The sequence below is a fragment of the Peromyscus leucopus genome, chromosome 7, assembly GCF_004664715.2.
Source record: "Peromyscus leucopus breed LL Stock chromosome 7, UCI_PerLeu_2.1, whole genome shotgun sequence".
In the NCBI taxonomy this organism is placed as follows: domain Eukaryota; kingdom Metazoa; phylum Chordata; class Mammalia; order Rodentia; family Cricetidae; genus Peromyscus; species Peromyscus leucopus.
Window position 1 is genome coordinate 822389 of NC_051069.1, and position 23724 is coordinate 846112.

Genomic DNA, 23724 nt, shown 5'->3' on the forward strand with positions numbered 1-23724 from the left:
GAGTAGCAGCCTGTCAGCTGTATGCTAACGAGATGAACAATTAAAATGGTCCTATCTGGCTGGCCCACAGGCGCTGGGTGCAGACAAAGAACTGTTTATACACCTGTTGTTCATGTAGACAGCCATATCATTGTGGAGCCACAGATTAAAGGAAGGCTATGGAAGCCAGGGTTGGCAAGGGTTAAAGAGAACTATTAAAACTGTGGAAGTCAAATTCTTCAGAAAAAGGGGAATCAAGTTACAAAGAAAAAGTTTCTGCTGACTGCATTAACATGGGAAACTCCAGACTTCAAGCTTTCTGCTTGTCTGAGACCATATTTTAAAGGTTTTTATTTTTACTACATATGTCAATTGAAACGTTTTTTGGGGGCCAGTAATGTGAGTTCCTGTAAGAAAATAACCTTGTTTTGTTCCATTGAGGCAAAAATACTTGCTAGCATCTATATTTCAAAATAAGACACCCTGCCTTATTTCTTTCAAGGAAAAAGTAATGACCTTTTGCTGCAGAGCCTTTTGTCAGGAAGAGAGTCCGTACAGTACTTTTTATTAAGGTGCAAAAAGTTTGGTTTTCTTTTAGTGGCGCTATTGAAGCCGAAGGAAATGAGAAGTCGGCAGATGCATTGTCTCTGAACGACTCAGCCATTACTGCTCAGGCTAGGCTTTGCTTGTGGGATACAGAGTGAATATTTGTGTATTTTGAAGTTTATAAGGCCATTTCCTTTGGTGCTTTTTTGTTTTGTTTTGTTTTGTTTTGTTTTTTGATAAATTCAGAATTTAGCTAAAAATAGAATTAGCATCTCTTAACAAGATCTGGTGAAGTTTTAAGTGCACAAACTCACAGAAAGTTCACCTTCTGCTTTATCTCACAGAGATTTTCTGAACCGAAGTTCCTCTATGGTATTTCACCTTTAAAATAGGTCCGCACTTCAAATTAGCAGCTGTCTGTTGTGTTTATCCCATGTCTTTTCATAAAATGAGATCTATTTTGTGTGTATTCATGGGGTGTGTGCGTGCCTGCACGCATGTGTCAGAAGTTAACATCTGGTGTCTTCCCCTGGCTCCCCACCTTATAGTATATATTGAGTCAGGGTCTCTCACTTGAACCCAGAGCTTGTCAAGTAAGCTCCTCTAGCTGGCCAGCTTGCTCTGGGAATCTTCTGCCTGTGTCTTCCTTGCACTGAGATTATAAGCTGCTATCACTCCCACCTAGCCTTTATGTGGATGCTAGGTATCTGAATACCTGTGTGACCTCAGCCCCTAGAATAGGATTTCCAAGTGGCCTCCTTCTCAGCAGTCAGTAGGAAGAAGGCACTAGTAAGTGTTAAGGACAGACCTGACCAGGCTGTCTTATGTCAGGGCCCCATGACACTGCTGGAAGTTTCTCCTTCAATCTTCTGTCTTCACCGACTGTTAGGCTAAGTTCTTCAGGAGTTTTTAGAGTCTTTAATGGGGACAGGGAACCTAAAGCCTGAAATTTTAAAAGTGGGAAGAGGTTGGAAGTCTGATGCCATTTTTATGGTCCCTCTCTGCTTTAAGGTATGATTCTAATGCATGATGAAATTTACATGGTTTAGGGGAAAAAGTACAGACTTGAATATCCAAAGGGAATAGTGACAGAGTAATTCTCAGTGGTGACTAATTCTGAGATAATTTTGTATAAAAAGTAACTATAGAGTACACTAAAGAGTACATTAAAGATGAGAATAAGGGTGAAAGACAAATATTTTCAAAATGTGGGAGACACCTGGTATATTGTAAGCAAACCCACTGCCAGATGACCCCCTGAAACTCTGCTTTGGGTCTTTTCATTTAGCTCACAGGAAATCAAAGGATAAACCCACATGAGGATATTTATACATCTTAGGATAAAATCCACAGTCATAAAAAGATCAAAAGGTACACCAATTACTTGGGGTATTCAATGCTTGATAACTTGTTAAAGCTGAAGGATCTGTTGAAAAACATTTCTCCTGTCTAATCCAGGCAGTAAACTATTTAATTAAAGGCTTAATATTCTAGTTGACAAGTCTGCTACTGTTCTAATAAAAAAGTTTATTTGTAACCTGTTTCTCTTAAAATAGTGCACCATCTAATGGTTGGTGTTAGTGTGCTTTACCTTCTCATTTGGGTCAGCTACAGCTTGGGTTACGGTTTTTTTGGCTGTGTGTGTGTGTGTGTGTGTGTGTGTGTGTGTGTGTGTGTGTGTGTTGGTTTTTCCAGACAGGGTTTCTCTGTGTAGCTTTGCGCCTTTCCTGGAACTCACTCTGTAGCCCAGGCTGCCCTTGAACTCACAGAGATCCGCCTGCCTCTGCCACCTGCGTGCTGGGATTAAAGGCACCACCACCACCACCACCACCACCAGGTTATGTTTTTTAAAGCTTTAGAATAAAAATGAGGATTTCAGTACCCAGGCATGCAAAGCCTTTAGTTTGCTTTAGGTTTGCATTACAGGTGAGAGGGAGGACAAATAAGCTATTGTATGTGTGGGAAGATGCCGGTTAATGAATGCCAGTGGTACCTTCAGTGTGGGGCTGTTTTACTCAGCACTGGAGCAGGTATGTAGAGTAGGTTTGGGGGCTTATGGGCTCTCTAGTCCTGTCCCTTTTAGAGTGTCTCATCTAGCTAGGGTATGGCATTCATTGGCCACCCTTTTGGCTTTTGCTAACAACACTCTATGGAATTTAAAATTTTGAAACTTGTTTTTTAAATAACATTGGAGCTGGGCGGTGGTGGCGCATGCCTTTAATCCCAGCACTCGGGAGGCAGAGACAGGCAGATCTCTGTGAGTTCGAGGCCAGCCTGGACTACAGAGTGAGTTCCATGAAAGGCGCAAAGCTACACAGAGAAACCCTGTCTCGAAAAACCAAAAAAAATAAATAAAAATAAATAAATAACATTTGGATTCAAATACTTTATTGTCATGTATTTTAAAATGTTCACTGAAATTCAGAAAAAGTAATGCCCAAAAAGAGTTGTTAAATTCAGGTGAATAGTACTGTATCTCTATAAAATCCTGTATAAGACTTATACAAAGCCGAGTGAAGTGGTGCAGGCCTGTAATCCTGGTTATTCGAAGACTGAGGCAGGAGAGTCACTTGAATTAAGGATTTCGGGGTCAGGCTGACTTATCACAAGAAATAAATTTAAAAAAACTGGCCACTTTGTGACTTCTTTTTGTTGTTGTTTTTCCCTTTAGGTTGGACCTCATAGGGAAGATTCAGTTAGTCTCAATGGTAATCATTCGGTCCTGTCTAGTACTGTTGCTGCCTCAAACACAGACCTGAACCATAAAACACCAGAAAATTTCAGAGGTAACTTTTGTCGTTTTTTGTGTAGTACTGTAGAAAACAATGTCCTTTGGAATCCTGTCCTGTCCATTTGAACTGACGTCTATGGTCAGCCTCTCACATGAGTAGTGTTACCCTGTGGATGCAGAGGGTCACTGTCTAGTGTTTACTCAGCCATCTTGGCTGAGCCAGCTTAACTCTACGCTGGCTGGAGCGGGTTGAAAACCACAGTGTAGGACTCAGTGGTGGTCTGTCTGTTCTGCTCCTGTCCTGTCTCTTGATTACTTTCTCTCATGAGTGAGCCTGCACAGTCCCTACAGTCAATGAGAAATAGATTTCTTAGTCTATTGAGAACTTTGAATTACAATATGTTGTTTTAGAGATTCTAATAGAGCTGGAGAGACATAAAATTTTTAAAGGAAAAAAAAAAACTGTGGTCCTTGGTACAATATAGATTTATGAAAAATGCAAATATCTAGGTAAAATTAGGACTGCTGACTTCTTGACCACTAGTTTCTGACAGGTTCTTTCTGGCTCTAATAATGTACATTCCTTTACCTCCAGAATGTCTTATACAACCTAAACCCCAAGTTTATCCTCTAGAAAGCTTTGAACTATCTTGATTGGAACATGTAAATCTAGACTTATATTTTATGTTTCTTTCCCTCTTCGTTAGGTGGCTTGCAAAATCAGTCTGGAAATGTTGTTCCAACAGAAATCAAGACTGAAAACAAAGAAAAAGATGAGAACCTTCATGAGCCTCCTTCATCAGATGACATGAAATCAGATGATGAGTCCTCCCAAAAAGACATCAAGGTCTCATCTAGAGGTAGAACAAGGTATGTGTTTGCCCTAGAGGGAAAAGGTTTTGGGACATTAAAGGGTGTCATGCGTTAGTAATAGCCAACTACAGTCTAGGTGCCAGGCAGTGATTTTTATTTATTTATATATATATATATAAATTTACCCGTTTCATCCTCCCATCTCTAAAGAGAAGGCCTGTGGATGTTTGACTGAAGGTGTGATTTCACACCCCTTTGTGTCTTCGTAGAAAAGGAACTGCCTACCTTGTCTCAGTTGCTCAAAGTTTGTAAGAAGGCAGTGAGAGGACAGGTTCAGCTATTTGTTTTATGTCAGCCAGTAAATATTTGATCTATTAAAGAACTAAGTATATGGCAGACTCCACTGTGGTTCATGCAGGCACCAGCCTGTTGCTTATTATGTGGTATTACTGGAAACCACCGTATGCTTTGGTTTTATGTCATCTGTGGCCAGGTTTGCTTTACATTGGCAGGTTTCAGTAGTTGCCACAGACACCATTTGGCTCACAAAACAGGAAATACTTACCATTTGGCCCTTCATAGAGTAGGTTTGCTATTCCTTGATTTCAGCAGTAATTTGAGAACAATGTAAAAATGAATAGAGTAATACTATCAGGAAGAGTTTTCTGGAAATTAAAACTGACTTGCTTTCAAACATGAATTTGGACACATTAATACATTACTTTCAAATGATTTGTGTGCTTCAGATTTTTTTTTAAAGTTTAGTTTTACATTAAAATTAGGTGATTTGGGGGGCTGGAGAGATTGCTCAGTGGTTAAGAGCACTTACTGCTCTTCCAGATGACCTGGGCTCAATTCCCAGCACCCACATGGCAGCTCACAACTGTCTGTAACTCCAGTTCCAGGGGATCTAACACTGTCACACAAACATACATGCAGGCAAAACACCAATGCACATAAAATAAATAAATCTTTAAAAAAGAAAAAAGGAAATATTGCAAAATATATATATATATATATATTAGGTGATTGTAGCCTACGCTGGTCTTGAACTCATGGTCCTCGTGCTTCAACCTTCCAAGTTGCTGGGATTATACACATGATCAGCCAAACCCAGCCAGGACTTAATGTATTTTCAGTGCATCTTATTTATGGTATATGAATCATTTGTCAACAATGTATCTATCCCTTACAGGTATTGATAATTAATATGTTTTGTGTGTTATATTATAATGCAGAGGAGACTGCAGTGACGGAGCTAAAAGAAGCCATGACCCTTTCTTCCATTTCCACCCAACAAAGAGCTCCTTTGCCCTTGACATTCTCACAGCTTTCAAAGCCTAAATGTTTCTTTTGAGAAAAATGAATTTTTACAGTGCTGTGGTTTTAATACACGTCTTACTCATAGGAAGAATGTAAATGAGAAAGTAAATTCAATCGGAGAATTCCAAAGCCACTTCTAGGCATCTTTAACTCATAGTGCTATTATTCTGAACAAATTTTAAGAGATAATTTGTATCCTTTCTTCTCTCCACATCCATTAGGAATCAACAGACTTTCCACTTTAAAGGGCCAGATCGTCGATACTTAGAGTTTATGGGCCATGTTGTCCCTGTCACAACTACTCGATTCTACTTTGTAGCCCCAAATAGCCAGATATATATATATATATGCCAGTTTGTCCTTCCAAAAAAAGGAAAAAAAATTTTCCCCCCAAATTTCCCAGTTTTTCCTTCATCACATCATCAACATCAAAACTATGTTTTGAGCCCATCTATGTCTTGCCTTCTGTCCCTTGTGCACCAGGTGACTGCCAGAGTGCATGATGTGCTCCTGCTCCAGGTCAGGACCTTCAACACTCAGTGCATTTGAATCAGTTGGGGCCTGCTAAGATGCAGCTTCTGGGTCTGTAGATTGGATGTAGACTTGAAAGTCTGTGTTGAACTGGTCCTGGTAACACTGAGGCTGCTGATGTGTGGATCCAATCTGTATAACAAGGTGGTAGAATTTAGTTATGTTTCTTGTTTATGAATAATTTACTTTCATAGAGAGGCCTTTATGCTAAAATGTGTGATGAAAAATGTATGAAAACCATGGTACAACTTAACTAAGTGACTGTTCAGGTTCCGTGAAGAAAGGAAAGGACCATCCGGGCACAGCTGCTGCTCTTGTCTAGTAGGAGTTACACTTTGCCTTTTTACCTGCATACTTTATCATCTGGCACAGTCAGCAGATCTGTAGGGAAGCTCATAGACACTCTTTCTACTGTTTTCCAGCAGTACCAATGAAGATGAGGATCTGAATCCAGAGCAGAAAATTGAAAGGGAGAAGGAAAGGCGGATGGCTAACAATGCCAGAGAGCGCCTGCGAGTGCGGGATATTAATGAGGCATTCAAGGAGCTTGGCCGAATGTGTCAGCTTCATTTGAAGAGTGAAAAACCTCAGACAAAACTCCTCATTCTTCATCAGGCTGTGGCAGTCATCCTTAGTCTAGAGCAGCAAGTCAGAGGTAAGTCAGTCCAGCAGAGACAGACAGTCAGACATTTGTTAACTGTGCTTTTCTTAGGCAAGTTGTCTGAAAATTCTCTGAATACTGCTGTCTGTGCCATCAGGATCCGGCTCTCCCTGTACTTCCTAGACTCCCTATCTGCAGACTGAGAGCTTCCCACAAACCTGTAGAGACCAGTCTTATGAAATGGGGCAGAGAACAAACAGCATCAGCCTACTGGTGGGCTTGGAGCACATTTGCTCCTGTGGGCTCAGTGTCTGTCTCTCACTGTTGAATTTATCTGTCTAGACCTGCACTCTTCTCTGAACCAGGTTGTATTCCTTCCTCAGTGTAGGTTTCCTCACATGCTTTACCCTGGGGCATCTACAAATACAGCTCCTCCCTGTCTTTAGCACACTGGTGTCCTTTACACCCATGTCAGATCTCAGGGCTGCTTTATTGATCTCTATTAGAAATGCCATAAACTTGTAAGACACACCCATGTGTCACATGTGTGTCTGGTTTGAAAGGGTTCACACTTGATTGAGGCAACTATTCCTTTTTCATGAAGTCTGATGAGATCCCCAAAGATTTTAAAACTTCATTTGTTTAGTGTGTATTTGTCACAACAGCTCTTCTGTGCTGAGCAGTTATCAAATGGTGGACACTTCTGCCCTAGGGGTTCCACCATCTAGTTGTCTTTCAGCAATCACCTGTATAGTCCATCAGTTGCTAATGCTTTATCTACAACCTTTTTGCAAGGATTTAATAAACGTGGCTCTGAACCACATTTGCTTGTGAGCAACTGTCTCTCCATCCTGTTTGTGTTGGATTATCTAAATGTTTGTGTTGGGTTTTAAATAGAGTAGAGTAGACAAGTGCTTGAAAACCATAATCCCTCGGAATCACTGAAGATGACAACTCAGGGAATCACTGGTACAAACTTTCATAAAAACTGATAGTAGCTGAAAATTCTTCATCTCTGTGTCCCTCTGATATGTTTGATGTGTATGAATGGTGCATAGTCACCCTGTTCCTAAAACCAGGTATATGCTCATCTTTTTCAAAACCCTAGAAGTGTGTGTAGAGGATAAATGTTCATGACACCAGATCTTGAAGAATTATAGCCTCCTGTGAAACACACAAAGGCTGGTTGTTGCTCATGTGATGGTAATGGGAACATTGTTCTTTCCTTAGCCAGCCATTCTCATATTCATTACACCACCCTTAGTTTTTGGTTTTTGGTTTTGTTTTTTTTTTATGTGCATTGGTGTAAAGATGTCAGATCTCCTGGAACTAGAGTTACAGACAGTTGTGAGCTGTCATGTAGGTGCTGGGAATTGAACCTGGATCCCCTGGAAGAGCAGCCAGTGCTCTTAACTGCTGAGCCATCTCTCCAGCCTTGCCTGCTCACCCCCACCCCGACCCTCCCAGTTCTTGAACTGTAATGAACACTTGGCCCCACTCTGAAGGCACCAGGGCACCGGTGTGAGGAAGTCCCAGATACATTCTCCCTGCCCTTTTCAGCCATGATACTTTAATTCTCATTTCACCAGCAATTTACTGTTAAAGCTGCCTTCTCTCTGTGTGGAAGTCTGAGTGATCAGCAAAACTGCCAGGATTTACTCTGTTCAGCACCTTTTCATTCCCACATGCATTAGAGCTGAAAGAAAGAGTTGTTCTTTTAAAACTTTTGAGAGTGGAAATACCTAGTTCAAATCTAAGCCATTAAAATGAGAAATGTTTCATTATTTGAAAAAAGTTAGAAACCCTACCTTTCACAAGTAGACCTTGTTCATTTGTAACCTGTGACTCTGCAGCAGTCCTCTGCAGGCACTTAGACCAGAAACACGTCGGAGAGAACATCCAGGCTTGTCCATCTACCTGTTAACTACCTCATACTATCCAGTTATGAAGACAGTTTTGACTTTTTCATGGGTTCTGAGCTGTCTGTGGGATTCTTTACTGATGGATGAACTTAAGATACACTGACCTGTACCTGTGTTAGGGATTGCTTTAATCTCAGGAAGGCCTTTTCTTCCATTTTCAGACTAAAAGGCTGAAGTCCAGAGCCTTTGTCTCAACAGCTCCTTTTCAAGACTCCTTGGAAAGCATTCAGATGCCCTTCACCCAGTATCTCACCAGCTGCCGGTGCCTGTGCTGGTCCTTAGCAGTGTCTTCTAAGCTTGATGTCGTCATGGCCTGTACTGTGGCTCCAGCATTTGAGACATTTGATAATATGTTCATTTAAGAAGGCTTGGTATACTTGCAGTCCTGAGCCCGGCAGTTTCTGTAAAGACATACTTTGTTTACCTGGCTTAGTAGGCCTAGTCTGGCCCTTTTTGGTTTACAGTGTGCTCCAGACTATATCTGACCAACCCCAACCTGAAGTCTCCTAGGGCAGACAGACCTAGGGCTGGTAGTCATCCTTCATTTTTCTCTTCCCCCTCCCACTTCCCCGCATGGTGCCACTTAGGAGGCAGAGGCATGCAGATCTCTGAGTTTGAGGCTAACCTGGTCTACATAGTGAGTTTTATAACAGCTAGGGCTACGTAGTGAGACCCTGTCTCAAAAAAACAAACATACAAAAAAGTTGTCATTTCTATGAATGTTTTACTCATTACAGTTTAGTTTGAAATGATCCCTTTGTATCCATTAAGGCATTTTGAATCAGTCTATAAACAGATGTATATGGCACTTGGCCCCCTATAGCATATGCTTATAACAGAAACAAAAAATTAAGTAAGAAACTGTCATAAGCAAGATACCTATGCTTACTTTTCCATTTCTTGTTTTTTAAAGATGTAATTACGTGGTTCGTGTATATACATTTAAATATGCACACCAGAAGAGGGCATCAGATCACATGACTCTACAATTATAGACAGTTTTGTGCCACCCTGTGGGTCCTGAGGTTTGAACTCAGGGCCTCAAAAAGACCAGCCAGTGCTTTTAACTTCTGAGCTGTCTCTGCAGCCCCCACCTTTCTATTTCTTATGGTAGCCCCTATTCTTTTCACTTCTGAGAGACACCTGCATCCCTCACTATATCTTGTCATCTTGGCTGTCTTCTGTAAAAAGTTTTAGCACCGTCCTTGCTGTACCATAGCCACAGCAAGAACTCTGTCATATTCTGTGTATATATCAGGGTAGGGAAGGAAGGAATGCCATGGCCATCTGTCTCCTTTGCATTCATGTGTTCCCTACAAAGGAATAGTTTTCTGAACTGGTAAATGTGAGGTGCAGCACAGATGTCTTCCCAGGTGGAAAGAGGGTATCAACCTTCATATCAATTCAGTGTACCCTATCATAGCACAACCCATAAGAAGAACTTGACTGACAAATAATGGCACTTGCCAAGATTTATTTAAAGATTAGCATGTTGATTTCAAGCAGACTAAACCCTAGAAGACTTAATAATAATCAAAAAATAAAATACAGGGCTGGAGAGATGGCTCAGAGGTTAAGAGCACTGCTTGCTCTTCCAAAGGTCCTGAGTTCAATTCCCAGCAACCACATGATGGCTCACAACCATCTGTAATGAGATCTGGTGCCCTCTTCTGGCCTGCAGGGGTATGTGCAGATAGAACATTTGTATACATAATAAATAAATAAATCTTTAAAAAAAATAAAAAATAAATAAAATAAAATACAAAGTGGTCACTAAGAATTCTGGCATCTCATTTAATACTGAAGGTTTAGTTCCAGCATATCATGGCTGCCTCTGTAAATTGGGAGATTTAATATAAAAATGAAATTACGGAGATTGATCACCCTCACAGAAAGAACAACAGCTGTTTGTTCAGCTTAAGACCCAACAGGCTTTATTCTTGGCAGGAAGATAACCACAAGTTAAAGGCTGGCCTGGGTAACAGACCAGTCAGGCCTGAAGATCCAATCTCTGTGCCATTTGCCCAAGCCCTGTCCCCAGCCCCTCCTTCTACCTTCTTACAAACTGATATCAATTCTCTCCTGCTATAGAGAGGAACCTCAACCCCAAAGCAGCCTGCCTTAAGAGAAGAGAAGAAGAAAAGGTCTCTGCTGCGTCAGCAGAGCCACCAACCACGCTGCCAGGAACCCATCCTGGGCTTAGTGAAACTACCAACCCTATGGGTCATCTGTAAACATCAGCCAGGTACGTACGGGTCTGGAAAGGAAGTACAAGGGGATCACTTCATTTTAAAGTGGTTAGAACTGTGGAGCAGTTCTCTGGCAAGCGCTGGTGATTGTAAAGGTCAAATAATTTGGAATACAGTGATCTGTGTGCCTTGCTGTTGTCTCATCAAAACCAGTATCGTTTTAGACCAAATTACTGTTCAGATCATTTGAATAGCCTGTGGCTCATAACGAAATGCCAGATCTTCTGAGTCAGCACGTGTGCTTTTCCCAAGAAGACAGTGTCACAGTGACTCCTTTCTCAGACTGTCTCTGCTCCTACCCGTACTTCACATTCTGCTATTCACAAGCACTGGGCCGCACTGTGGAGCAGTCTTCCGAGTCTTGGCTCCTCTGCAGGATAGTTCCTGCACATTTCACTTGGCTCAGTGATACAATGTAAAATGCAGTTTCTGTGCCACTGTAGTCGTGAATGTAACACCCTCTAGAACCACTGATGGATGAATGTGAAGATGTTAGGTGATATACCCAAAGTAGCCCTCTTTCTGGTGGGTGTTATTTATTGAAGGCTCAGTTGCAAAGTTAGTATTTTAGAAGCTGATCAGTGTAAACTATAGTTAAATATTTTTAACAGTAGCATTTTAGCTAGTAGCATGGGTTAAGAGTAGAACTGATAACTTCATTTTGGGGGTTTTTGGTTTTTTGATACAGGACCTTACTATGTAACCCTCGCTGGCCTAGAACTCACCCTGTAGACCAGGCTGCCTTGAACTCACAGAGATCTGCCTGCCTCTACCTCCCGAGTGCTGGGATTGAGGGCATATGCTGCCACTTCCAGCCATAACTTCATTCTTATAACCTACCTTCAGTACTGTATAGTTACTTTCTTAAGTTCTTTAACAGATCTGAAATAGTAGAGACAAATGGATGGGAAGAGTGTAAGCAAGTGTTACAACTCTGTGGGGAAAGGTATCCTGAGTGCTCAGGAATCAGGCTGTAACCTTGAGATGTTAGGATAGCTCTGGCAGCTGGAGCTGGTGAATGAAAGGTCACATAGTTTGGAATACAGTGGTCTGTAATGGAACAGTGAGACAGCTCAGCTCTGGAGGGAAAGGTATCTTGACTGTTCGGGGAGTCAGGCTATACCTGGAGTTGGGGTGCTGTGGGGGATGGTCTCCCCACAGGCGATAGCAATCCTAGAGAGCCACCATAGCTGAACTTTGCTCAGCTCCTTCTTAAGGGGGCTTCCCAGCAGAGCTCTGCTTCTTTGGCCCAAGATGTTGCTTCTTTTGCTTCACTGTGCTAAAAAGGAAACTCCTACAGAAATGTAGCAGTCACCTCTTGCTCAGCCCCCTAAGGGATGTCTTAACACAGTTCTTCTATGCACTGGTGAATGAAGAGCTTCACACCCAAGACTTTTGAGAACGAGATGTTTTGGGGAAGGAGGAGTCCGGGAGAGTGGCTGCCTCTACCAGGGTGGGAAAAAACAGCCCACAACTGACCAGGCAAAGTGGCAAGGTGGTTTATATAGGGTTCCTTAGGGGCAGAGTTTCTCCAGGGAGAATATTTTCTCTTTAGGGATTGGTTAGTTTTTCCTGCTCAGGGAAAGAGATGACACTGATCTCAGAGCCAAACTGTTTTTCTTTCACTGACTTTTTTTAGCTTTTTGGCTCTAATTCTAAGGCCAGGGCATATTTCTTTCACTGGCTCTGATTCTAAGGACAAAGTGTTTCTTTGGCACTGGTTTTAGAGTCAGGGCATGTTTCTTTGGTTCTGGGTTCAGGGATAAAGTGTTTCTTTCACTGGTTCTGGGCTCCAGGATCAGGGTGGGTTCCTTTAGCTGGCCCTTTTCCCCTACAATCAGGAACAATATCAAATGTAGTTTCCTTTGGTTAGCTTTGATAGAATAGTAAGTGAGTAAACTGCTCTTTCAGTGTTGGGTTTGGTTTATGTCACTACTACTTGGATCAAATTAGATTGCAGTTAAAAATGCATATGAAGAAAAAAGAAGAAAGGAACTGATCTGTTTCATAAATAAATGGTGTCTTCAGATAAAAACATGCCATTGTTTCTCGGTGCAGAGGTGACTTTATAGTTGCTAGGTCTAGAAGAGCAGTAATAAGAAGTAACTTCATACAAAGCTCCAGTCCTATGAAAAGGACATTTACACTGGACTCGGAGCCTGTCTTGTTCCCTCTCTGCTATTGTTGGTCTCTCTGTTTACTTCCTGATCTCTTCCTGTTTTGCTTTCTGCTGCTTTGGACTCTAGCCTTATCTTTCTCTATACTGTGGAACTACTCTCACTGAGGAGTCCCTGAGAGGCTCAGTGGTTATGCGTGCTTGCCAGGCAAGCACGCAACTTTTGTTCAATCCCCAGAATCTCCATGGTGGAAAGAGAGAGGCAGCTCCTGCCAGTTGACCTTAGACCACATAGACAGTCAGTGGCAAAGGTGCTTCTGTGCGTGTACTAGTAGTAGTAATAATTTAGGAAATATACCAGATATATCCAGCAATTTGCCACCAATGTAAAACCAAATAGCTTGTAACAGAGTATCACTGTTATCAAACAGTATTGTCTATCATCTAATAAGGAAATGAAAGTGTAATTCTTTCTAAACTGTTCCATTATAAGTGATTTTAATAGAGTTTTTCAGTGTTACTAATACTACATATATTGTATTGGGAACAAATACATGTATAAAATTAGAACTATTAAAGTAATTTCTTAAATTCTTTAGACAAATATTTAGTGAGGACCTACCGTGGACCAGCAACTGAGGCTTCAGAATTTTCTATTTAAAAGAAATGAGTATAAACAATCAACCCAACATGGTGGGCTGGGGGCAGCAATGAGGGAGTGCTGTGATCACAGTGCTGAACAGTCAGTTGGTAGAAGCTGAGGTCAGGTATTGCCAACTTACCTGTTCCCAAAATGGAGTTGGCATAATTGGCAGGCTCTACTATTGTATAAGCTCTTAATCACAAGCTCTTCTGTACACACACATCAGGTAAAACTCTTGCAATCACAAACTAGTTTCTTTCTTTGGAAGCTTCATTTTCTATAATTCCAGCTTCTTATAGCCAACAGTAGTCCATAAACAAGTTGTAATGAAGGCTGGGTGTGGTGGCACATCCTTTTAATCCCAATACCAGGAGGCAGAGGCAGGTGGATCTCTATAAGTTCTAAGCTAGCCTGATGTTTTATAGCAAATTCCAAGCCATGTCTCCAAAAAACACAGGCTATTTTTATATTTATTAAATTTATATTATTAAATTGCATTCCATCCTGCCCAGGAAGACACTTGCTCTGTCTAGTGTATCTACTCCATATACACTGCCTGCCTGCTACTCACTAAGTAGCCATTTTGGTCATCTGATCTACTGTCCTAAGTACTTGTTGAAGCAGTCCTTACCGTACTTAATAATGACCCCAAAGCACAAACTTACATTACAATATATTGTTAGGAGTGTTCTATTTTATTGTTTATTATTGCCTGTATTTTACTATACCTAACTTGTAAACTTTATCCTAAGCATTTATGTATAGGAAAAATACTATAGTGCAAGTAAGATTCAGTACTTTGCATAGTTTCAGGCATCCAGTGAGGATATTGGGCCATAGCTCCCTCCCATGAGGAGGGACTTGTGATAACCTTAAAAGAGACTCTTGTGTAAGTCACTTGGACTAACGTAGTGCAAACCTAGATATAATGACCAGTAACTGGGATTTGGGGGGTGGTGTTATTTTTAATAACTGTATGCTAACTGTATTCCTCTCTCCCTGCCACAGTTCCAGTGTCATCAGTAGGCTAGATAGAAGGTGACCTCTCCTCATAAAGACTTGGACAACTCAGATTATCTGAAGACACAAACCTGACAGAAAGGAGAAGAAAAACAAAACACTTGAAGCAAGAAACTCAAATGTAATCCTATGATCAAAGCAAGTGGTCAGCACTTCATCAGAAGTGAGGACAGGAAGCTCATGGAGAACGTCGGCCGTGAGGTGTTTGCAGCACATCATTCTGCTGTGAGCAATGTGTCGCTTCTGCACAATCAGAGACTGTCTCATCTCTCCACTCAGCGTGGAAGTTGCCTTGTGCCTAAACTGAATTGACAAATGCATTGTAACTACAAATTTTATTTATTGTTATGGAACTGTGAGGTCTACATATAAAGGGAAAAGTTCATGTGGGAAGCTGATCCACACTCAGCTGATGCCAGCATTGTCCAAGCTGTTCACAAAGCAGTGGCAACCATTGCCCTTAGCATTCCCGGCATACCTGTTAGTGTCTTAAAAAGGAAGGGAGTCCTTTGTTGCCCTCTCCGACCTTCGCCATATGAATAGTGTTTTCCATGAAATAGGAAAATATTACTTGGTATAGCATTTCTCTCTTGTTTTTCCACTCGTTTTTATTTTCTCTCGGTGGGTGTGATATTTGATCTGAGTCTGCACAGTTTGTGGTCACAGTCCAGAGCCCTCCTTGCAGCCCTGTGCTTTGTCCGTGTCCGCTCAGTGACAAGCAGACACCATCTGTGACCATAGCCTAGCTGAGATTTTGAAAGGGGAAATATTGTCCCCTGGATTTACCCCAAATAAACATTGCTTTATTTCTAATAATCACTAAGACTTTTCAGGCTTCTAGGTTTCATAGTAAAGCTATAATAGCAAAAAGTGTAACTTACAAGGAAGAGTCTACTTTTTAGAAATTGCTTTGTTTTCCAAGCAGTAAGTACTACATAATATAGTACTTGTAAAGTGTTAGCTGTAAGTAAGCACAAAATGCATTCAATACAATACAAAGATGACTTTTCAGGCCATGACCATGGTGAGTGTAACAAAACCCGGTAGTCACCGGGACAGGCGGTGTAATGAATGCACACAACCACTCTGAGGCTAATTACCTATGGAATCCAAGAGCAGTGGTCACATGTCCTTCTCCTAGCCTTTACTTCTCTGTCATTTGGGTGGCTGGTCAGTGGGGGAAGGGCAGGAGGGTGATGTAATCACCTGCAAACCACCTGCCTCTGCCCCAGGAGCCAGATCAGCGCTGAGCTAGCGGTCCTGTCAGTCCATCTCAGCATTATGAATTAAAGCACCCTCTGTCTCTAATCCTTCAGAGTTGTATTTAAGACACAGTAATCACTTAACTTCCATGAAATCTGTCTTCCACCACAGCAGCCCTGGGAGAGAAAAATATGCTGAACACAATGGTCTTGGCTAAGTAACTCCTTAGAGCCAGTATCAGTGGCCGTCTGCACACAGAAGAAAAATCCCAAGTCCTTCTGTAACTTAGAGACTCCGGAGAATTTGAAAGAACAAAAACTATTACAACAGCACTTCAGATCCTCCATCAGGACTATTTCTAACGAGTCAGTCTTTGGTGAATTTAGTGGACTTAATTTGTATACTTTAATTTGCATATGTTCTCCAGTTCCATCAGACTCTATCTGTGGCCTTGTTCTTCATTTCAGTGTTAATCGGCTAAAACAGAAGTTGTTGCTTATGATGTGTGAGTGAACATAAGCCACTGCCTGGCCTTTTTTCTTCAGAGCTTGTTGTCTTTTTCGCTATATTAGACTTTGCAGTATGCCCAGAAGCTTTCCTTCATAAAATAGAAAGAAAAAAACATTTGGCTTATTTTTCACTGTAGCTAGTCTTTTATACAATAATCTTGTAAGAAAATTTCTTGAATTCTAAATATTACTCTTTCTAGATTTTTGAAATCAAAAATTTTCAGTAAAAAGTTTCTTACTTTATTTTATTATATTAGGTAGTCAAAGAAAATGTAGGGTTATTTACCATAACCTGTTCATTAATATCAGAAATTTACAATAGCATTTTAAGAGCATAGTAGATTCTAGCGTGCCGTGTAGTTCCTATGGAGTATTGTGAGAGCAGTTGTTGGAGATGAGCTGCTTTTCATCTTGTTCTCCAGTTTCCATTGTTGGTTTATTGCAGCTTTGTATCCTGTGTCAAATTCAAGGTATTATTGATAAACCTTTTCAACCAGCAGCAAGAAGTTCAAATTTTTTTTCTGTCACTGTAACAGAAAACACAGTATGTATATAACATTTATGTAGCAATAAATGTGCCATCCTTTTTTTAACATAGTAAACTAGTGAGTTTTTTACACTCCTGTTTCCCACAGAATAATGTATTTTGTTTTCTCTACCTCCTTCCCCCGAGTAAGGCTCCAGCAGCTTTTCCTGTCTTCACTAACTGTGACCTTGCGGGACAGATGGGGCTGGGGGAGCTGAGAGGGCACCTCAACCCCAGTTCTCCTCTTGCCCCGCTGTGCTGGCTTCTTCAGTCTTCCTGAAGGGAACAAACAGAAGTCCGCAGCAGCAAAGAAAACCTCCTCTTGCGGATGTAGAGAAGAATGAAGGCGATGGGAAAGGACTTCCGATGAGGGTTTTTAAATTAACAGCTCTTAAAGCACCTTCACAGTTTTTTCTGTCTCCTCTCACCTACAACCAAAAATAAATGAGCAATCGAACCTGCCATCATAGGGGGGTGGCAATATTATGAAAAACTCTTTCATCCATTTTTAACACCACATCCGTGTATGCATGTATACATGCATGCATTGAATTTGTGTGAAGACTTCATGGGAAGCCTGAGATAGGGACCATCTGGAGGTCCTTTGCATGAAGAAGGCAGACTGAGTTCTCGGGACCCTGACAAACCCTTCTTTTGGTGGATTTTGAGCTTTGGTGTTGATGTGAGACCCAACAGATCATTTTACTTCTTGTGTGATTTGATAAATATAAACTTAATAGTTTGGTTTTATACAAAATGATAAACTAAAAAAAACTCGATGCAGGAAGAAAATATCTAGTGTTAGAAGTGATTCAGAGATCTAGAGAGCTAGTCACCTTATCTCATTAACAGGTTCGTAAGAATGAGCCCAGAAAAATCCTGTGTCTGGTCAAGACTTAAAACTTTTCCTACAGAAACCCTACCTGCCTTCAATTCTTTTCCCTCTGTACAACTTCTAAGAGCTTCAACTCAGTAGTTTCATTTTCTTTATGTATTTCCATTAATTTCTCTCTAGTTAATGAATTTTGTTTTTCTTCCTTATAAACTCATTTTAAACAGACATTACATAAGCGGTGGATGTACTCGAACACGTGCGTGCACGTGTGTGTGTGTGTGTGTGTGTGTGTGTGTGTGTTTAGCTAAAGAGTGTTAGTTTTGGCATCAGTCAGTTGATTCAAACCCAAGCTCAACATCTAATTAATTCCATTTCCTTGTCTGGAAAATGGAGATCTGTACAAGAATTATGTAAGTATTGAATGAAACAATGTATGGAAAGCTCTACCTTGGTTCCTATCACATAGTAAGTACTCAATAAATTATGGATATTTTTAAAATAAATAGTATTTTAACCAGTTCCTGGGTGATTCCTCCTCAGCCACACTGTGGAAAGTAACTTTTAACCCCAGGAGATAGCAAGCTGTGTCTGTGGGAGCCAGAAGTCACTTTGTAGACCAGGCTGGCCAGATCTACCTGCCTCTGCCTCTAGAGTGCTGGAATTAAAGACTTGGACCACTAGCCGGGCAGTGTGGCACACGCCTTTAATCCCAAGCACTTAGAAGGTAGAGGCAGGTTGATCTCTATGAGTTCGAGGCCCACCTGGTCTACTGTTCTACAAAGTAAGTTCCAGGATTGCTAGGGCTACACGCAGAGAAACCCTGTCTCAAAAAATCTAAAAAAAAAAAAAAAAAAAAAAAAGGTGTGCTGCTGCTACACCAGTTACAGATTTATTTTTTTAAAACCTTCACATTCCACTAGAATGAACCTGTGGGCTTTGCCCAGTACCATTGTGGGTGGGTAGTGCTGCCAGTGTGGGTTCCAGGAAACAGATACCAGGAGCAAGTTCAGAGTCTTACAGGACTTATTGGAAGGAGGGGGACGTTACAGCAAGTGACACCGCTAACAGCAGCTTCCCAAAATGTAACCTTAAACGGAGGCCTAGACGTTAAACACTGTGGCTTCCAACAGCTCCTGTAAAATTAGTAGAACAAAACCAAGGCCTTCTGAAGTCATTGAGAAGGAAGTGAAGGTTAGCGGTGCTTTTCCTTTGCGCTCTCTGCAGCTGGTGGACCTGCGCTTCAGAAGAATGAGACCTGTACTTCCAAAGGCTCTGGTGAGTAAATCTAGGTACAACCAAACCCCTGCGGGTGCTGTGCATGGTGTTCTGGAGTCCTTCACAGGACTTGATGATCCTCTCTGCCCCGTAGAGTGGACAGTGCATGTCTTTGGGGCCACCTGTGCAAAGCCTATTATTTCCTCGCCTGGGTGTTTCCCTGTGAGTGCCCTCAGTCCTACAGTTCTGCTGGACTCTTGAGCAAAGTCATCGCAAAGTCCACTCTAATCTACGATGTGTTCATAAGGGCTCAGTCACAAGCAGCAGCACCACACGAAACAGGTGTGATGGTGCGTGCCTGAGGAGGTAGAAGCAGGAGGATCCAAAGTTCAAGGTCATCTTCAGTTTACACTGAGTTTGAGGCCAGCCTAGCGTATATGACACCCTATCTCAAAAGAAGTTGCAGGTCACAAATGAACATATAAAAAGTATCTGTGTTTCTATCTAACAGTTACATAAGACAGTTCTCACAGCAGCTACAAATTACTGCCTAGGGTATATGGCCAAAAGCTGAAAGACATTGAAGAGGCACAAGAAAATACCATGTTTGATGTTTGAGAAAACTAATATTGTTAGCACATACTACTCAAAGCAAGCTATAGGATTAATGCAATCGATCCCTGTCAAAATTCCAAAGATATTTTCCAGAAATTAAAAAAAAAAAATCTTAAAAATTGGAGCCATGAAAGATTCTACATAACCAAAGCAGTCATGAGCTGGTGAGATGGCTTAGTGGTTAAGTTTCCAGCCTGGCGAGCTGAGTTCAGGCTCCAGGCCCCATGTGGCAGGAATAAACCATTCCTTCAGGTTGTCCTCTCACTTGCACGTGCACCAATTATAAAATGTTAACGTGTAATACTGTAGGGGGCTTTGTCTTTTGTGTTGGGGTTTCTCTGTGAAACAGTCCTGGCTGTCCAGGAATTCACTCTGTAGACCAGACTGGCTTCAAATTCACAGAGATCTACCTGCCTCTGCCCCGAGTGCTAGGATTAAAGGCGTGCGCCACCACAGCCCAGCTAGTAACTATGTTTTTAAACAGTTTTTTTTATGCTTTGTAATGTAATTTTAAAATGTAATGTAGTCTATGGAATACAAAAGGTCCCTGACAACCAGAGTGATTGATCTTAAACAAAAAGAACCGATGTGGAACCATCACAAAATAACTCAAAATGTACCACAAAACCAGAGTAGTGAAAACAGAATGTTATGACAAACACATAGACCCTAATCTCAAAAATAGTGAAAGGGTCTGGAGAGATGGCTCAGTGGTTAAGTATTGACTGTTCTTCTAGAGGACCCAAGTTTGATTACCAGCACTCACAGGGCAACTCACAATCGTCTAACTCCAGTTCTAGGGGATCTGATGTCCTCTTCTGGCCTTCTTGGGCACTGCACTCATGGTACATAGATACACATGCAGGCAAAACACCCATGCACACAAAATGAAAAACTTAAAAAAATAACAATAACCCGGGCGGTGGTGGCGCTCGCCTTTAATCCCAGCACTTGGGAGGCAGAGGCAGGCAGATCTCTGTGAGTTTGAGGCCAGCCTGGGCTACCAAGTGAGTTCCAGGAAAGGCGCAAAGCTACACAGAGAAACCCTGTCTCGAAAAACATAAATAAATAAATAAATAAATAAATAAATAAATAAATAAATAAATAAATAACAATAAAGAATGCCAGCCAGGCATGGTAGTTGTGCCTCTATCAGTTACATTGCTTGGGAGACTGAGACAGAATTGGCAAGTTTTATTTGGGTGTGTGTTTGTGTTGGAATGTGTACTTGGGTACAGGCGTCCCTGGGGAACAGAGGTAATGGATCCACTGGGGTTGGAGTTAGAGGCAGTTGTAAACTCCAACATGGGTGCTGGAAACCAACCTTGAGTCCTTTGAGGAGCAGGAAGTGCTCTTAACCACTGAGCCATCTCTAGCCTGAGACTCGTTTCTTTGTTTCATTATTGTTTTGACACCTTAAACTACATAGCCTTGGCTAGCCTGGAACTCACTGTGTAGACCAGGCTGGCCTCCAACTCATGGAGATCCTCCTGCCTCTGCCTCTCAACTACTGAGAATAAGAGTGTGCACTAGCACAACTAGTGGGCCCCATTTTCAAAACAAAAAGCTCAGCAATCAAATGCAAACTTAGCATGTTCAAGGCTAGGAGTGTGAGGGGGAGAAGAACTATTCTGTCCTAAGATCTCACAATCCCATTCCTTGATATTCATCTAAAGAAAATGAAATTTGTGCATGAAAGAGACATCTGCATACCATACCTATGCCCATGTTAGCACTGTTTACAACAGCCAAGATGTGCAAAACCTAAATGTCCAACAAATGAATAAAGGAAATGTGTCACATAGACTCAGCAGAGCACTTGGCTTAACAAAGGAGAAGTTATCCAAAAACCTATAATATGCAGTCTAGAAAAGCCGAACTCGAAAGCAAATATAGGATGATGAAATAATGATTAGCAAGGTGGGAGAGCTGTTAGCCAGAGGGTCCAGAATTTCAGATGAGAGTAATAAGCTCAAGGGGCCTACTAATATGTAACATGCTAAGGGCTGGAGAGACAGCTCAGCAGTTAAGGGCACTGGCTGCTCTTCCAGAGGTCCTGAGTTCAGTGCCGAACAACCACATGGTGGCTCACAACCAACTAGAATGAGATCTGGTGCCCTCTTCTGGACTGTAGGCACCTGGAAGCAGAACACTAGACATAACAAATCTTTAAAAAAAAAAAATATGTAACATGCTAAATAGCTAATAGCAGTGTGTCATGTTATTTATTAGCATGTAAAGAAATGGGCTTCAGGGGCTGGTGTGATGTCTGACAAGAGAGCTTGCCTACTGATGAGTTCAAACCTGGAACCCACACAGTGTAAGGAGAGAACTGGTTCCCACACCTTGTCCTCTTAGGGTTAGCAGGTGTGCTCTGGTGCTTCTCCATACCCCCAAAGTTATTTTTTTAATTTAAAAATAAGTTTCAAGCCGGGCGGTGGTGGCGCACGCCTTTAATCCCAGCACTCGGGTAGCAGAGGCAGGTGAGTCTCTGAGTTCGAGGTCAGCCTGGTGTACAGAGCTAGTTTCAGGACAGCCAGGGTTACATGGAGAAACCCTGTCTTAAAAAACCATAAATAGTAAATAAGTTTCATTGTGACATTCTCATACATATATATCATCATACTGTTCTCACCGCCCACTGCTCTCCCTGACCTCAGCCTCCAAAATCCCCCATTCTTTCATGTTTCCAGTACCTTCTCTTGTTCCCCCTCACCCTTCCTTTAGCCCTCTTCCTGCCTTCTCGTAGTCTGCTTTTTACCCTCATGACCCTATACCCCACCACCACCACCACCACCACCCCCACACACACACATCTAGACTCAAGAGAAAACTCTAATTTGTGTTTCTGTCTCTGACTTATTTTGCTTGACAAGACCTCCAGCTCTATCCATTTTTTTTTCTGCAAGTGTTGCAATTTTTCTCTTTTTCAGAGCTGAATAAATTTCCATTATATGTATCTACTACATGATCTTTATCACATATGTATATGCTACATGGTCTATCACATTATATGTCTCTACTACATGGTCTGTATCACACGTGTGTATACTACATGGTCTTTATCATATGTATCTAACACAAGGTCTTTATCACATTATGTGTATCTAATACATGATCTTTATCACATATGTATGTACTACATGGTCTTTATCAGTTCAGATGCTTTGTTGCTGTCATTGCATTTGACATGGGGGTCTCATAACCTAGGCTGGCCTAGAACGTGCTATGTAGTCAAGGCTAGCCTTGGAGTCTTGGTTCTCCTGCCTCAGCCTCCCCAGTGCTGAGATGACAAGCACCTCCTCCCTCTTAACTTTTCATTTATCTGTTTTTGTTGTTGGTTTTGTTTTGTTTCATTTTGGTTTTTTTGGGGGGGCTTTCTGGAGTTTTTGTTTTTGTTTTGGGGGAGTTGGTTTTTCTAGATAGGGTTTCTCTGTGTAGCCCTGGCTGTACTGGAACTAGCTCTGTAGAACAGGCTGGCTGAAACTCAGAAATCCACCTGCCTCTGCCTCCTGTGTGCGCTGGAATTAAAGGCGTGCGCCACCACCTCATTCGTCTGTTGTTAGACATCTAATCTAGTTCTTAGTTATTGTATATAGTGCAGCAATGAACAGAAATACATATCTCTGTGGTATGGCATATGGACTTCTAGGTATTCTCACTATAAAAAGTAAGCAGATTGGCTAGAGAGATGGCTCAGCAGTTAAGAGCACTGGCTGCTCTTCCAGAGGTCCTTACCTTAGTTCAATTCCCAGCACCCACATGGTGGCTCACAATCATCTGTAATGAGATCTGGTGCCCTCTTCTGACCTGCCGGCATACATGCAGACCAAACACTGTATACATAATAAATAAATAGATCTTTAAAAAAAAATCAAGATAATAGTTTTTGAAAAAAAAAAAGCATATGGGCTAGGCAACAGTAGCACACACCTTTAATCCCAGCACTTGGGAGGCAGAGGCAGGTGGATCTCTGAGTTCCAGGCCAGCCTGGTCTACAGAGCGTGTTCCAGGACAGGATCCAAAGCTACACAGAGAAACCCAGTCTCACAAAAGAAAAACAAAAAATAAATAAGCATATGAAATAGTGTGCTAATGTAGCACAAATTCTAATTGGTCTTAAAATAATAAAAACCCGGAGTCAGACATAGGAGTAAATGCTGGAAGATCAGAAAGATGAAGGAGCAGGCCACAGCCACCTCTCACCTCACCACCTCCTCGGCCTGACACGGCCCAGCTCCTGTCCCCACTCCACATTATCACTTCTCTGCCCAGCCACGTCACATCCTGTTTCCTCCTCCCAAGTGCTGGGATTAAATGTGTGTGCCACCATTGCCTGGCCTCTGT

At 41.7% G+C, this 23724-nt stretch overlaps 1 protein-coding gene across 5 annotated transcripts in view; it reads left to right on the forward strand.

Moving 5' to 3' along the window:
- Window positions 1-17777, forward strand: part of Tcf12 (transcription factor 12) — a 284313-nt gene extending 266536 nt beyond the window's left edge. For all 5 annotated transcript variants that reach the window (XM_028865514.2, XM_028865524.2, XM_037207354.1 and 2 more), the window contains 5 exons: window positions 3197-3311; window positions 3964-4126; window positions 6346-6578; window positions 10538-10691; window positions 14463-17777. In XM_028865514.2, the coding sequence (XP_028721347.1) occupies window positions 3197-3311; window positions 3964-4126; window positions 6346-6578; window positions 10538-10680 (654 nt within the window). In that variant the 3' untranslated portion in view covers window positions 10681-10691; window positions 14463-17777. The remainder of the gene's footprint in view (window positions 1-3196; window positions 3312-3963; window positions 4127-6345; window positions 6579-10537; window positions 10692-14462) is intronic.
- The last annotated feature ends 5947 nt before the right edge of the window (window positions 17778-23724 follow it).